General features: G+C 40.3%; 1 protein-coding gene across 1 annotated transcript in view; it reads left to right on the plus strand.

Moving 5' to 3' along the window:
* Positions 1 to 16,337, plus strand: part of LOC139739838 (vitamin D3 receptor-like) — an 83,627-nt gene that overhangs the window by 44,437 nt on the left and 22,853 nt on the right. The window contains exons 3-4 of the mRNA XM_071650433.1: positions 8,410 to 8,732; positions 13,583 to 14,312. Of these exons, the coding sequence (XP_071506534.1) occupies positions 8,410 to 8,732; positions 13,583 to 14,312 (1,053 nt within the window). The remainder of the gene's footprint in view (positions 1 to 8,409; positions 8,733 to 13,582; positions 14,313 to 16,337) is intronic.

The raw sequence follows: 16,337 nt of genomic DNA on the forward strand, positions 1-16,337 counted from the left end.
AAATGTTCGAGCTATCACATTTGATGCACATGTGTAGGTCAGTTGTATCACAAAACATCCTGCCAAAAAAAAAATTTGCAATAAAACCTAAAACATGAGCAGATATCACTATTTTTCTCATTAAATTGTAACTGTAGACAGTTTCGTCTAGAGACAATCTTATTATTATAGCTATTGTTCACAGTCTGTATATTCAACAATACTTTATAATATTGATTATACTGATTAACTTTTTCCACTGGTTGTTTCTATCCCTAACTCACGTTTTAGAACTATTTTGAAGTACTAAAGCTGGGTTTTTGTTTCATCTCCAAATGGTAAATAATGCCTTTAACCCATTGAGGACGAGTCCCTAGTATACTCTGGCAAGTGTCTAGATTGGAAGTGTGTGTTGTAGCAAAATCAGTCCGTCCTCAATGGGGTAATAACATCCTCCTTTTAAACTTCATGTTGCATGTTACTCCGGATGTTGTACTGCTTTGTAACTCCATCAAATTCAAATTTACACAAAGCACCTATAGTGGCCTCTCTTTTCTTTTCTTTTTTTTTGTAATGTGAGAGGGGAAGGGGGAAGGGGAAATATGAGGATTAGACTCTCCGTTTAATGCTGCCTTCAAGTCACGACCAGAATAAAACGTCTTGTCATTGATGAATCCTCATGTTCTAAATCTAAGCCATGGAATGATTCATTAAAGATCATATATAAATGTCAACCTCACTGGATGATCAATGGATTTTTGTCCTGCAAAGACTCAGATATTGCTTTGTGATGACGGATGCAATGTACTTTACAGTTGTTGCATTCACATTTACAGTGAAATGCCCCCTATTTTGTGTCGTAATTTGTAATAAATGTGGATACACCATGAAATACAGTGATATTAGGGAGCTTTAGATTTGCGGTGTGGAAGTTTGAGACGAGTGCGTTGAACGTTCTCCTCATTCCCTGCAGTGTGTTGAAAAGTAGCTATAGATTATGATATAGGACGCAACCTATAAAAAATAAAATGGCACCCCCTTATGATCGGTGCATCAAGTAGCTCTCTACGTCATGAATTGTGCGGAATCAACTGTTAAAATAGCACAGAACGCGTACGCGGGTAGTGAAAATTCAGGCAACGCAAGCTATAAATAGATCTACTTTGATCATGATTCTGCGCATGCTCAGAATAGGTATTTTTCCTTCTGAATGTGTCTGTTGCGAAAAATCTAAAGCTCCCTATTTAGGATGATACTTCAAACTTTGCAAGAACTGCTCATGCGAGATTTGAGCATGATTCATGTCATGAAATACCACCGATTCTACAATGGTGTCTCTCTCATCATGGAACCTTCTTCCGGGCTCAGAACTGTAGGAGAGATAGAGATGCATGTGCATGCACAGCGTTTTTTACCAATGTACATATTGTGCCATATATTCGTTTAATATTCGTGAATGAGAATGATGCCAAGTGAATTGCCATGGTACACGTATCACAGCAGGGGTGGATCCAGGAATTCCATAAAGGGGAGGTGCCTTTACAAAATTAAAGGGGGGCACTTTTGCCCCCCATTTTTTTATGCCTCCGCCACGAAGTGGTGCCGGAGGCATTATGTTTTCGGGTTGTCCGTCCGTCCGTCCGTCCGTCCGTCCGTCCGTCCGTCCTTCCGTCCGTCCGTAATGAATTTTGTGGACAGGGTAACTACCAAAACCTTTTGAGGTATCCTAATGAAACTTGGCATGTATGTGTATTAGGGGGTGAAGTTGTGCCTATCAACTTTTGGGTGCACATGCAAAGGTCAAAGGTCAAAAGGTCAAGGTCAAATGCTTAAAATTTTACTATTTCCCCCATATCTATGCAATGCCTGAAGATATTTTCTGGAAACTTAGTGTATACATGTACTACCCAATTAAGATTCTCTGGTGAAAGTTTGGGGTCATGGGGTCAAAAGGTCAAAGGTCAAAAGGTCAAATAAAATGTTAAATTTTTACTTTTTTCTCTGTATCTTGGAAATTGTTCAAGGTATCTTCATGGAACATAGTATATATATGCATCTACTGACTGGCAGTGGTTATCTAGGGAATTTAGGGTTCATGGGGTCAAAGGTCAGGGGTCAAAGGTCAAGGGCAATACTTCAAAATTTTACTATTTTCCTTATGTTTGTGCAATGCCAGCAGGACTTTTTTTTTTAACTTGATGTATGCATGTATAACCCAATAGAGATTCTCTGGGATTTTTTTTTGCCAAGAAGGTCAAAGGTCAAAAGGTCAAAGATCAAGTGAAAGTGCTGAACTTAATTCTTTCTCCATATCTCGGAAGTGGCTCAAGTTATCTTGAAACTTAGAACATGCTGAATTTATGTATGTTCTGCCTGACAGTGATTCTCTTATAAATCAAAGGCCAGATGAAAATGATAACAATTTACTGTTCAATACAGAAATTGCACTTTTTCTCCATACCTTGAAAATTACTCAGTGCATAAACTTATGAAATGGTCAAAGTCAAGTTAAAGTTCTTAAATCCCCAAATACATGCTCTCCTATTCATCCAATAAACATAGGTCAAGGAAGGTAAACATTCAATACATTTGTGACAAACATGTCATTTTAATATTTTGCCAATTTTGTGAAAATGTAATCACACATTGTCCACATGTACTATAGATTTTCTTTTGTTTTAACAAAAAAATAAAGAGGGACGTGCACCTGATACGCCCCCTCTTGATCCGCCACTGCACAGACACTTGTGATTTTGCAAATGAGAAGGTCACGTCAGCAAATCAGTATTAATTCTGGTTACACGTAATCCTAAAGGGGCTGGGGGGGGGGGCAGAATCCGCCCCCCCTCGACGTTTCGCGCTATAATTCTGTAACGCGAGAAGACCTCGTCGCGAGGCTTCTTGACTTTCTTTGTTCAAGTCTTGCCTAACTTTCGGGACCAAATTTGCAACGTCCGTGCATATTTTTACAAAGCCACGCCCACTTTTGTAACAGTATATCGCCCCAAAACGGGCACAATTTTGTGATTTTGTGTACATTTCCTATGGAAAACAGTGCTCTGTCATGAAAGTCATTAAAACCTGATTATTTTTACAATTGATCACTTTCATTGATTAATTTTATGTTAATTATGGTAGAAAAATGGTCAGTGACTATTTTCGCTAAAAAAACAAATAAAAACAAAAGTAGAAAAACAAAGAAATACATAACAAATTCTGAAAACAATAAAATACACAAGAATTGAAATGACTTTTGGAAGTTTTTGTGATGTACAATTGTTGAATATGCCAAAACAGATTTACAGACCAAAAAGTAGACTCTCAATGCTTTTGATTAGGCTAAAATATGATCTTGAGCTTAATTTGCATAATTAATTAATTAAAATTAAACATTGATTGTTCCAAAAAATATTATGGCACAATCTTGTAGATTATGATGTGGAATCCCCCCCCCCCCCCCTCCCCCGGTCATAGCATAGCCAAAAAAGCCCGGCCTGCATGCACCTGGTAGCCACCTATCGACAGCAGCCACCTGCTGAATGTGCCCCCACTGCAAATTTCCCTGGAGACAAAATTGTGGCGTTTTAAAGACCCATCATTAGGCTATGATAGCTATAAGCAGTCAACAGGTGGCTGTTTTCGATAGGTGGCCCCTCTTTTTAAATTCCCCTTGAGACAAAATTGATGTCATTTTAAGGATCCATTATTATAGGTAGCCACCTGTCCAACACAGAACAGTTGTGATCAGAGCTGTGCAGTAGGCGGCACAGAGTGTTTTATTGTAGATTATGGTCACAGTGTAGCAAGTCAATGCCCCTGCTTGTTTGCATACTCATCACTTAACCCGTTGAGGAAGGGCTGATATCACTAAAACATGCATTTCCCATAGATCCTTGATATAGTACTAGTTCAAAATAAAATTTGTTTGAAATTATAGCATGGAAATAATCTTGCTCCCTCATCAGTCGAGTTTAAAAGCAACATCCCCACCCCCTGATAAATTTGGAGGCTTAACCTTTGTAGAATGTTAATATGTGACCCGCTACAACAAACCCCGCGTTCACATTGGTCCCCGCGACGCGGGGAAAGTCCCGAGCTGTGGGACTTTCTCCTCCAAAACTATAATGTGAACGCTCACTGGGACTTGTCTCCCCCCCCCCCCCCCCCCCCCCCCCCCCCCCCCGTCCCCGCCAAGCAAGTCGGGTACGGGGACAAATTTTGGAGGGGAGAGTGACCTTGGGGCGAAATTGATAGCGTCCAGCTGTGGTCATCAAATATGCGCATGCGCTATGCCTGGCAGAGCTCGCCCTAAGCCCCAATTGCCCCCACAGCTCGGGGACAGATGAGATACCAATGTGAACGGTCAGTCGTAAAAAAGATAAGATCTCTTATGGCTGTCCCCGCGTTGCGGGGACCAATGTGAACGCGGGGAAAAGGATCCGTAAGTCGGGGGAGGACAATTTTCTGAAAATGGCATGACATTATTCCCTTTCTCTTCTCCTTTAATTTGATATATAGCACAAGTCATACGAGTACTCGGTTGCGGAGGTATCGATGGTTTTAGTAGCGCATAAAGTGGTTGTGGAAATTAGAGTGTCGAGAAAAACACCTTCAAAGTTTTCCTTCCGACGCTAGCGTGGTCAAGGGCTGGCGAGACATTTTTCACCGCTTAACAATAGAAGGTGTGCTCCTAGCGACCTCCGCGATATTCATTCAAGCTTAGCACCAGCGGTCTATGCACGACCAATCAGTAATCAGGGTGCCACGCACTGACCAATAAGACCACTCCCTCGTTGCTAGGGGCAGAGTCTTGGTACAGCGCTAAATCCAAATCTTCGGACACGTTTCTGTCACGTTGAAAGTCTGAAAATCATGGCCCAGAAAAATGCTGATTTCTTGCCTTTCCTTTGATCATTTAGCTTGGAAATTTCGGCAGATGATAGACAAAACATTAGACTACAAAATCATGCCAGAAACAGAAATCTGATTGTTTTGACCAATGTTGATGATGTGACTTCAAACTCGATTTTTCTCGGCTCAGCCGTCAGCAACTTTAGGATCCTTTTGTTGTAGCGGGTCACATATGTTTCAGTGTGTTTGGTAGGTTTTTTTTTCTCTTCAAGTTTTTATTTTGTGAGCACCTAGGCTGTAGACTCTAGGAAACAGTATGTCAGTACAGGAGCACTTGCAATTTGCAGGCCATTAAATTCAGGTGTTTCAAACACAACAGTTACCCTTGAGTTGCTTTGCTCATTGTGCAGTGCCTGATGCATGCTGTGTTAAAATAAAAAAGAAATGAAAAATAAAAAACAGATAGGTAGATAGATAGATAGATAGATAGATAGATAGATTCATAAATGACTGAGTACATGAATAAATAAGTAAGTATATGAATAAATAAATACATGCATACATAAATAGCTACACGTGTAAATGAAAATTCTTACATCTGCCTAGCATTTAGACTGCAGCTTTAATATAAGACTCTTCAAAGGGTGCTATAGGAGGCTCTGAAACCACCCTGTGTAGGTGGTTTCAGAACCTACCCTGGTTGGATCTCCTTTTCTGAATTCTGTCCATTCATTCTGAGCTGAAAGGCTGCTCGAGGCTTCCAGAAGAGGCTTCATAATTAGCCCCCGTTTTTTTACTTCTAAAGCAGTATAAAGAGGGTTAAAGTCTACGAACTCGGAGAAAGTCAAAGTTTGATGGTTTTGAGACCTGCTACCATGATCTCAAATGACCTCAATGATGTTGTACTGACTCACCGCCTGAATCTGTGACTAAATCTGCACTCTCAGGCTGCTTTTCTCATGATTTTGTGTACTGTTTGGCTGCATCTCAATTTCAAAGCTGTTTTCCTCATGATTATTTTTTTTTTCTTTGAAAGGGAAGAGGAAATAGTGATATATCTGGAAAGCTCTAAGTCTTCAGATTGTAAGAGTGATCTGTGAAAATACAAAACATCAGGCTTTTGTGGTAACTGATTGTCCCATATTGATAGGTTACATTGATGAGACCAAAAGTTTTCAGTGAACCTTTTCACTGTTGTATTATGTGGAGAGTATAGTGGTTCTTTTATAGCCTGATTCACTCACTGCAGTTGTTGTTTAAATAAGCATGGTTACCCATTAGATTGCTTAAAACTGCAACAACTACATATATGAATGAAAGAAAGAAGATGCTAATTGCTATGGAAGTCAAACTTTTGGGTTATCAGTTCAGGATTTGCTAAGTATGTTTTAAAGGATTTATGTAAAGAGAAAGTTTTATCTGGAAAAATTTGTCCAAATTTGGCAGCTTAAAAGAAAATCGAATCAAGATAGCAGTTTTTCTGCTTTCATTTGGAAATAGAATACATTTCCAGAGATATGCTTTAAGTGACCCCATAATCTTTAAATCCTCTTTCCTACCTTTGCTATGAAACTACAAACTTTACACCTAACCCTCTCTTATTTCAGTCACTGTTTGAATGGGTTAGGATTGTCTAATTTTAACAGCTTATATGTGACCGTGCATCACAAAACGAACAAATAGTCGCACACACTGATTTTGTGTTAGGACTTAAAAAGTTGAAATGGGTCAAGCCAACCAATCTTGAGTTTTTCATATTTTCTGAAAGAGCAGGTCTTCTTCTACATTATATTAAAGTTTGGGATCATAAAACGAACAGGAACTTGTGATTTTAGCAGTTTTTTGTGAATACTTTTTGTCAGAATAGTGTGATTAGGTGTTTATCATTTAAAAGTACTCTTTTCATTTTTAAAAAACCCTGTCCATATTAAACTATTTACTTCCAACTCCAAAAACTTTGGAAAGAATAATGCTACTGCATTGAAAGTTGGCATTAATCACTTACATATAAAGCATGCCTAATTTCAGCTTAATCTGGTAATCCCTTCATTGTTGTTGCTCTGCTGGTTAACATCTTGTTTTTTGTTCCATTCATTGCACAGCTAGCATGGCTTGGTAAAGATTAATCTACACAACATATATCAAGAAATATTTGTTCTTTCATGACATGTAGTCAGTTTGCCATAGTTTCTATCTGAACCTGAAATATTGCAGAAATAATTGATACATCAAAAAAATTGTTATACATTTTTGTGTAGTATGGAAAAAAAAGAGTCACTCGCGGTTTTTCTTCAATAGAACGCTCCCTTGACTCTGTGAGAAAGTTTTAGAGCAACATCTCCTCTTTCAAATGATAACAAAATTGCCTTCTAGAATTGTATGATTCCAAAGATACTAGCAGTTTATTTTGTCTTAGCAATTTCTCTTTCTGCCTCAGTAATTCATTCCCAAATGTGACTTCTTTAGTCCCAGATCCTGTATTTGCAACTGAAGTAATGTCCCTGGCCCTGGAAGAGTGTCTTTTGTCCACTTGAGAAGGAAGAACCTACTAATCCTCCTTTTGTCTAAGCGGACCGGGGGCGGGCGTATTCTATTGAAATCGGCTGGCCTTTGTCCGCGCGTAATTCCTATGCTAGCGTGGGGGACGATTAGTGACGTTTACCAAAACAAAAGGATGAAAGACTTGACCGACCAACGAAAGCTGACCCTCTTTCAGGGACAAAATCAAAGCAGCTTCCCGCAGGACAGCATCCAAGTGGAACAATGCGAGTGGAACCGCATAGACAATACACGCTGATTCAATAGCATACACACGCGTGGTTTACCAATGAGACTTTTGGTCCATACACATCTTGCGGAGGGTGCGCTCACTGCGGATTTTCCCGACGCGAAAAAAATACATCTAGCTGAAAAATCATGTATTTACTCAAAAATTTCCAATGTAAACATGGTCATATTTTCTGTGGAAACGATGGTTATACTAATCAGCTACCAGTACGTATCATTGGCAGTTTCTTGGTGTAACACATTACGGTACCACAATAACTTAAATGGTCAATGCTTTTCTCGCTCTTCTTAGTCGCCGATCGGCGACCATGGCACGTCAGGACTAAGGTCGCCGTTCGGCGACCATGGCACGTTAAGAGTTAAGCGCTTGAATAGACACTGTAGTACAGAGCCTCTTTTCTCGGTTCACAATTAATTTCCAGAGTGGGTGCTTTCTTTCCAATATTAGGATAGGTTAGGAGGGTCCATTTGATTTCAGTTATACATCATTTTAAAGCTTAAAGTCTGGTCTTTCAGAAACTGCCTTCAACTAAAAATCCATGTCTGGCAACTTTTTGTTTGTTTTGTGATGCAGGGTCTCTATATCATTCTAGAGCTTAGAGCTTACTCTTTTAAACTAATTAGAAAGTATGAATTCAGTTTGGCCTAGTATTTTGAAATGTTTTTAGCTGGGCAGTCACATATTCTACTAGTCTGAATTCTTAGCTCTATAGAAAAATCTTGAGGTAATATATTTTTTTCCCTGGCCAATTCTAACACTTACCAGAGCTTGATCTTATCCTCCTTATACAGGGCTGTGGGACCAGGACAGGCTGGCGACCCGGAAGCCAATCAAGAAGAAGGTCAAGGTCAAGAAAGACAGCAAGGCTAAGAGCCCCGTCAAGTCGGAAGATGCCACGGCCACCGCCACTGCCGCCGCCATTGCCCCTCTCCTCCCAGCTCTCATTGCCGAGCACGTGAGCCTGGGCAAGTTGCTGGCCCAGGCATACAGGATGGCGAAGGAGAAGCTACCGGCACCCTCGCCTGATGTCAGTAGACGCCCCGCACCCCAATCCCACACTGCCTACCCCCACCTTTCTCCTCCGCATCCCGCTTGGCACAGCACGTACTCGCATGTAAACACTATGTCCCTTAATAATTGTATGCATCTTGCTTGCTTTTTGTACTGTATGTCCCCCAAAAAATTACCAAATCGGACTTTCTGCAACGATAATTTCAAAAGTAGTGAATCAATCCGAATGCAATTTCAAGGTAAGAAACTGTAACGTAATTACCTACATCTTACAGAAGACCCCATTCAATTAGCTTCAGTGGTCAAAGAGAAATGATGGTCTTTTTAGAGCATGTCAGGTATCCTTTCCCTCCAGGTTTTATCTGTTTTGTTCACAGTTCAAAGAGCATCCAAGTGTTGAACTTGGAAGAAACGGACCCATGACATGCTTTGCAATGATCCGCAATTCTCTGTGACCACTTAAACAAAAACTGAATGGGGCTTTCTGCAAAATGTGGGTAAGAAGTTATAGTTTAAAAATCCTAAAATGGCATTCAGATTATTTAATCATTTTAAAAGTTATCACTGGAAATCTGATCGTAATTTTTTGAGGGATGTACTGTAAATCCCCCTCCAACATCGGAAGTCAAGAGCATGCCTTCACGTTATCACTGAAAGTGAAAAGTACTCTGTATAAACAGGGGGACAATTAAGGAGATCAAAATACTCACACAAATAAACACTCAATTTCATGTTGAGAGTATCATCACATGGATGTCATGACAGAAAAAAAAATACTCATAATCTGGAGTCTGTCAGGTTTGCTATCAATTATATTAAAGTTCATGCTGATGGACTGAACTAGAAATTGAATGCAACAATTAGCATTCCATAGTAAACCAAATGAATGAATTAATAAGAGATGAAAAATGAGTGGATAAATGAATGATTGAATGAATGACTTAGTGAGTTCATGTATTAGCGACTGAAAGGCTGAGCGAATGAATCAATGAGTGCCATCATCAATTGATAGATGAATAAATGAATGAGTTTGTGAGTGCATGAGTGAGTGAATGAGTATATGAATATATTAGTAACTGGTTGAATGAGTGATTGAATAAGTGAGTGCCTAAGTAAATAAATTAATGAATGAATAAGCAAATGCTTGTTGAATAATTGAATGAATGATTGCTGAATGAATTAAAGTAGTGAATGTATGAATAAGTAAATGAATGATTAAATCCATAAATAAATAAATAAATTAATTAGTATATGAATACCTACATAGTAAGGCTGAATGATCAAATGAATCAATTAGTGAGTGTGAATGCATGAATAAATGAATGAATGCATGGATTAGTGAGTGCATAAATAAGTGAATGAAAGACTGAGTAAATGAATGGATGGGTGATTGTATTTACAATTGAATGACCAACTGATGAATTAATGCATTTGTGAGTGTGAATGCATGAATGAATGAAATAAGTAGTGTATGAATGCATGAATTCATTCATTCATTCATCCATTCACTTGCTCATTTATTCAATCAATCATTCATTCTTTCTTTCATTTATTCATTCATCAACAAATGATAGAACAGTCTGCTTGAGAACAGAAAGACAACCCAGATATGTTTGTTTGCATGTTTAAGTCAGTCTCCTGGTACAAGAAGTACCTGGAAAGCTCTTTGGGTTGTCAGAAATGTGTATATTTTATAAGACTCCACAAGATGTGGGACAAGGACCTGATTTCACATAACATGATAGTGACTAGTTTGCAATTGGGTATTTTCTTTGTTGTCAAACAAACAAAAGACTCCCTCAATAAACCCATTTTGTACACTACATTCACATACCCATATTTTACCACAACATGTCATGGTGATTAATGGTGTGATCAATAGTCACTTTCTGTCCAAGGCAGACAAGCACTTCACATACAGATTAATTCATAGATAATCACCACATAGTTTTGCATGTACATAATGGAGTTTGCATCCAACTTTACACTTCACTGCACAGGACGCACTCAACAAAATGGCTTTTCTGGTGCAGGGGTATATTATGCATGCTGTTTGTTGCAAAAAATGGTGTCTTTTTTTTTCTGTGAAAACTGCTGATGGCAAAGCAGTGGCACACTTGCACATTGTTGATCATTTCCGCACATTTGTGCGTCTCTTTCCTCCCACCGTGAGTCACTCGCACAGCACATTTTGTGAATTCTAGCAGCTAGGCACTTCTTTGCACGCATTGGTTTGGTGTGATTTTGCACATGTGTGTGTTAAACAATGCAGGGCAAGTTCGAGGCAGGTGCAGTTGTGTTGCGACTTTGTGAATAACAAGATGCGCTGCGTGGTGCTGGGTGTGCTAACACTGTACTTCTTTATGTGGGCAAGAAAGGCTCGGAACTGCATGAACACTTCGTAATTTGACTACAGGAGGTCTGCATGAGGATTTCCCTTCACTATGGCCTAGCTGGTACTGGGTTCCTCTCCCTTGCAGTGTTTCCTTAATTCCCCTCAAAACAATCAAAACTCCATTTATGCAACAAAAAAAAAAAACAAACAAACAGAGGGGCAAAAGAAAGTGTGAGGTGTGACAATGTGTGTAGAAATGGTTCTTTACTCTCTACCAGTTGAAGGAAATACCATGGGATGCATAGTGTAACTATAATAAGCACTCAGAGAATGCAAATCTCTGCCAAGCAGCTCATTTCCACCCATACATGCATGTTGAAAATTGCCCAGTTTCCCAATATAGTATCCTTTTCTATACGTCATCAGCTTCCAGCTGTGTGGCACCTCACCCGAGTAGAGCACGCGCGCTTTGAGCATGTAATAGAAAACCCTCAAATACACACAGCTTGAACTCCCCAAGTTCATTGACCCTACCTGCCAATAGATGAAAAAATACTTCAGAAATCCTTAAAAATTCCAGGATCATTACCAAAATTTAGTTATCTGTTCTTTGTGTCATTAGCAACATTTCCTGCAAGTTTCATTACAATCTGTCCATTACTCTTTGAGTTAATTTGCAAACAGACAAACCAACTCCAAACCTTCTCCTTCCTTAGTGTAGGTAATGATAATGTGAGCTATCATCCATGAAATGCACTATGGTTTTGTGGATCATTTATTGTTCAATCACTCTGACAAGTTTAGGGTTCAAATCTGCCTTGGTGTAAAGGGATGGTACAGTATTGGTGGAGATGAGAATTGGGCTTTAAACTTTTGGCGAGATACCAAGAAAACACTTATGATAATTATAGTACAGAGCATACCATTTTAAGAGGAATTCAAAGTTTATTTGCCGAAAATTGGGTTTGGAATAACTGAAACATCCAAAAACAAAGTAAAACAAAGTAAAACAAAGTGATCGTAATAAAGTGTGGGTCCCACACTTTATTAGAATTGCTCTTTTTTTGGATATCTCAGCCATTTCAAAACCAATTTTCATCAAATGAATGTTGAATTCCTCATAGAATTACATGCTCTTTCATATTTCATAAGAGGTTTCTCATTTGGTATTACACCAAAAAATGTTAGAAACCTGAAATTACATGTAGGTCTCAACCAAAACTGTACGATCCCTTTAGTGCAGAGGAGCTCTCCCTTCCCACTTCCACAACCCAGTCAACATTCACTCATAATGAGGTAAAAGTTTCCCCAAAATGTGAGAATCGTGGTAAAATGGTTAAAGCTGTATGCATCTGCTGCTTGGTAAAGAAGAAGCTAGGATATGCCTGCTGCTATTTGAGTATTGATGGGTGTAGTGTTTGTGGTATTAAAATTATGTATGATGTGGTCTTGTGGTTCATTCAGTATACACAAATGATGTGCAGGTCTGAGTGCGTCAGTGATAAGTAGTGTTAAAGTGGTTTCTTTCACGTACAGAAACTTTCGCGGTTTCCATCGGTGCCGACTTTTTCGCGTGTGTTTAAATTCGCGGTCGGTAATGATAGCGTTGTAACAAGCGACAAGTTCAAAACATTTTTGCGTGATGTTAAATTCGCGGTTCAACCTCAAAGCGCGAAAAGCGTGAAAATAAAAGCACCGTGAAAGAAACCACTTTTACAGTACATGCCTGTAGTAAGGTAATTGCTGTGGAATTGTCTATTGTACCCACAAGGCATAAAGCCACAAGGCATAGCCTCATGGGTTTAGACTAGAGTCCGTAGTTACCACATGCACACTACACACAGTGTATTTGTAATGATGGACAAAAAAAGCATGTGCATCATCTATCTGTTTTATAGAGCTGTTGTAGTGGGTGTCTTTTCTTTCCATTATTTAGATCGGTTTTTAATGGGAAAGTCGACCATTTGTAGTGAGATATATGTCATTTTAAAGCTCAGGATCAGCTCACAAAAAAAAAAATCTACACAATTACTGTTAAAGTGGATTATTTTTGCCGTGACTAATTTTTCGCGCTTGGCCGGGTAAGAAGAGTTTCGCGTGTATTTAATTCCACGGAATCAAGACATCACGCACAGGAACATATGACAAGCAAAAATATTCGCGTGCTTTTATTTTCGCGCTAGTTTCTGGTTGTGCGAAAAGTGCGAAAATTTCAACACCGCAAAAAATTTCCACTTTTACAGTATGTCCACCGACTTTTTGGTGGTTTTATGATGCCAGCACACATACATTTACAGTGTACTGTTTCCATTGTATTTCTCACTGATCAGAGTTCAAAATTACTCTCACTGGCAGTTGCCTGCATTATTGAATCACATTCATGATGCCGTTTTAATTAAGTGTGTGTGTGTGTGTTTGTTTGTTTTTTTCACTCGTCAATGTACAAAATTCCTGTAGCTATTCATTGTCTGTATCATTGAGTCACATCCATGTTGCCAATTTAACGTCAAGTCCTAGAGAATCACAAGGCATCTGCTGTATTTACTAGAATATAAAAGGAGCTTTTCAGTCATTTGTCGATAGCAGTTAATCAGTCATTAATACATTGCTCTACACAGACCGTGGTGGAACCACAACGGACATCACCAGAACCAGGAACAAAGAGTGACCAGGGGCCAGCCGATAGATCATCTCCCTCATCAGTCAGCCCTGCGAAAACTTCCCAGAATGTGGGATCAGTCCCTCCAGAAGACATGGTTCCACCTGGCGGTTTGGTTATCGGTGACATTGATGCTCAGACTTCGAATAAGGGGGTCCTGCCTGCACCTGCCACCGTTCAGCAGTCGTCGCTCAACGCATCCCATGGTTCCACTCCAACAATTCCGTCCACGGTGAAGAATTCCTCTCCCGCCCGCGAAGTCCAGGGACCAGCAGGCTCCATGGCCGCTCCCGCCGCTGAGAAATTTGCAGCCCCGCCCCCTCCAAACCCGCCAGCCACCGTCAGGCGCTGCGAGTGCGGCTGCATCATCCACAACAAGCCGGAGGAGAAGCAGCCACTGCCGACACCGCCCCAGACCGATTGCCCTCCCTCCGCCAGTGGTGCCCACGAGGCCTCGACCGCCAATCGCGAGAAGACCGAATCGACGTACGCCGCCAACGCCAAGGATGCTGAGGATACGGACGAGGCCGGAGAGCGAATCCTCCTGGCGGGAGGCGAGAAGGGCCCAACAATCGTACCCCACATCATGGAGCTGGTGGTCCTCCTCTTAAGGCACATGATCAACTTTGCCAAACAGCTACCGGGATTCCAGAATCTGAGTAGTGATGACCAGGCCACTCTCATCAGAGGTATGACTCCCAAACACATGCACATAATGTCTGCCATACAAATTTGCTCAGACATGTATACAGGCCCGAATTCATGAAGATGGTACAAATGAAACCATGGTTCAAACCATGGACAAAAACCATGGAGCGCCAAGTGTCGCATGGAATATTTCGTTACAAAATCAGTCATTTCATCGATGAAATTATTTTGTAACAAAATGACAACATGTGTAACTAAATGAACATTTCGTCCAAAAAATCATAATTTCGTTAACGAAATGGTCATTTTGTCGTCGAAATGACCAATTGTGTAACAAAATATTCTGTGCCAGTGCGACACTTGGCTCTCCATGGTTATTGTCCATGGTTTAAACCATGGTTTCATTTGTACCACCTTTGTGAATTCGGACCTAAATATACGACCTTGCACAAATTGATTAGATACTACAGTAACTGTAAAAGTGGAAATTTTCGCAGTGTTGAAATTTTTGCGCATTTCGCACAGTCAGAAACTAGCGCGAAACTAAAAGCAAGCAAATGTTTTTGCATGCCATATGTTCCAGTAGTTAATGTCTTGATTTCGCGGAATTAAAAACGCATGAAACTCTTCTCACCTAGCCAAATGCGAAAAAGTAGCCACGCGAAAATATCCACTTTTACAGTAATCAGAATTTGCACAGTGCATTGAAAGCATCATCACCATAACTTTGCTGTATACATGTGTAACTTACATCACAGCAAGGCTGACACTTTTCTCTTGATTCTACAATTTTTCTACAATGAACCTGTATTTCTAGCTTGAATTGTTCTTTAAAAAGTTCATGGTTAAAGAAGAAAAGAATATTTTCCAAAAAAGTGCTCATGTGTCGTGGTCTTAGAATGATGTGACACTGAGTGGGCGTTCACTGTGTGGTACACATAGAGTTAACCTGTCAGTTCCTGGGGGTAAATTTCACTTCAGAAACTGTCATCTAGATATAGCCATATTCAAAATAATCATCATGGCAATTCTGCATTGAATGCACGTTTGGTCTTGGAGAAAGGTTTAGATGAAAGTGTATGAATTCATTTAATGCTACACTGAACAATATGTTTATGAATAGAGTGTGAATTGGCAAATTTTCTTTTGTCTTCATAATACTGTTTGAAGCACTGATGTGTAATTGTTCACTGTTCAAAGGGAAGGGGGATTAAGGGGAGGAAGGAGAGATTAAAGGGAGGAAGGGAGGGGGGTCTAAGGGATTTCCACCAACAGCTGACTGAAACCATTTTGGATAACTTACAAGTTGATTGCCATGATCTGATTCTGTGGATGCCTGTGAATGTTGACCAGAAATTTGGCATCCCCCTTCAGCCATGAAGCACTTTACTTGCCTAATGGCAGATCTGCAGGTGCACTTCATTAGCCAATAGATACTGATTGAACAGATGTCCCAATTTTTGTCCTTTATGACCCCATTTACAGTGCACAGCTGGGCCGAGCCCAGCCTCAATTGCAGTACTCAGCCCCGCAATTTTGTCCGTTTACAGTGGAGGGCTCGGCCTGGGCTTTTAATTCAAACCTTTCAATATTTTGTCATAATGGCGCTCTGCTTGTAAGCAAATGACTATTATTTGGAGCACGCCGGGTGCAATTTGGTACCACATTTGGCCCAGATTGCGTTTACAGTGAGAAAAGGCTGGACCGAGTCAAGGCCAAGACTACCTCTAGAGCTTGGCCAAATGCGCGGCCGATTTTGGTATTACATTTGGCCTTTTACGCGTTTACAGTGAAATGAAGGCCGGGCTTGGCTGCGGCCGAGCCCGGCCCTTTCACCCACTGTATACGGGGTCTTAGCGTCAGGATTACACAGTCCTGGCAACTCCCTACCACCCTTACATACCTATGTATGTGTTGCATTGGTCTGAGTATTGGATTATCCCAGTTTGAATGAATTGACAAGGAATTGGCAGTCCCCTGTCACTTGGTCAGAGCTCACCTACTAACTGAGTGGCGCACCTGCAAGTGTGCTTCACCAGGGAATTAGGCCAGATGTCATGATTTTT

This window comes from Diadema antillarum, unplaced genomic scaffold, assembly GCF_040938485.1.
Source record: "Diadema antillarum isolate AM-2024a unplaced genomic scaffold, OU_Dant_1.0 seq00000820_RagTag, whole genome shotgun sequence".
In the NCBI taxonomy this organism is placed as follows: Eukaryota; Metazoa; Echinodermata; class Echinoidea; order Diadematoida; family Diadematidae; genus Diadema; species Diadema antillarum.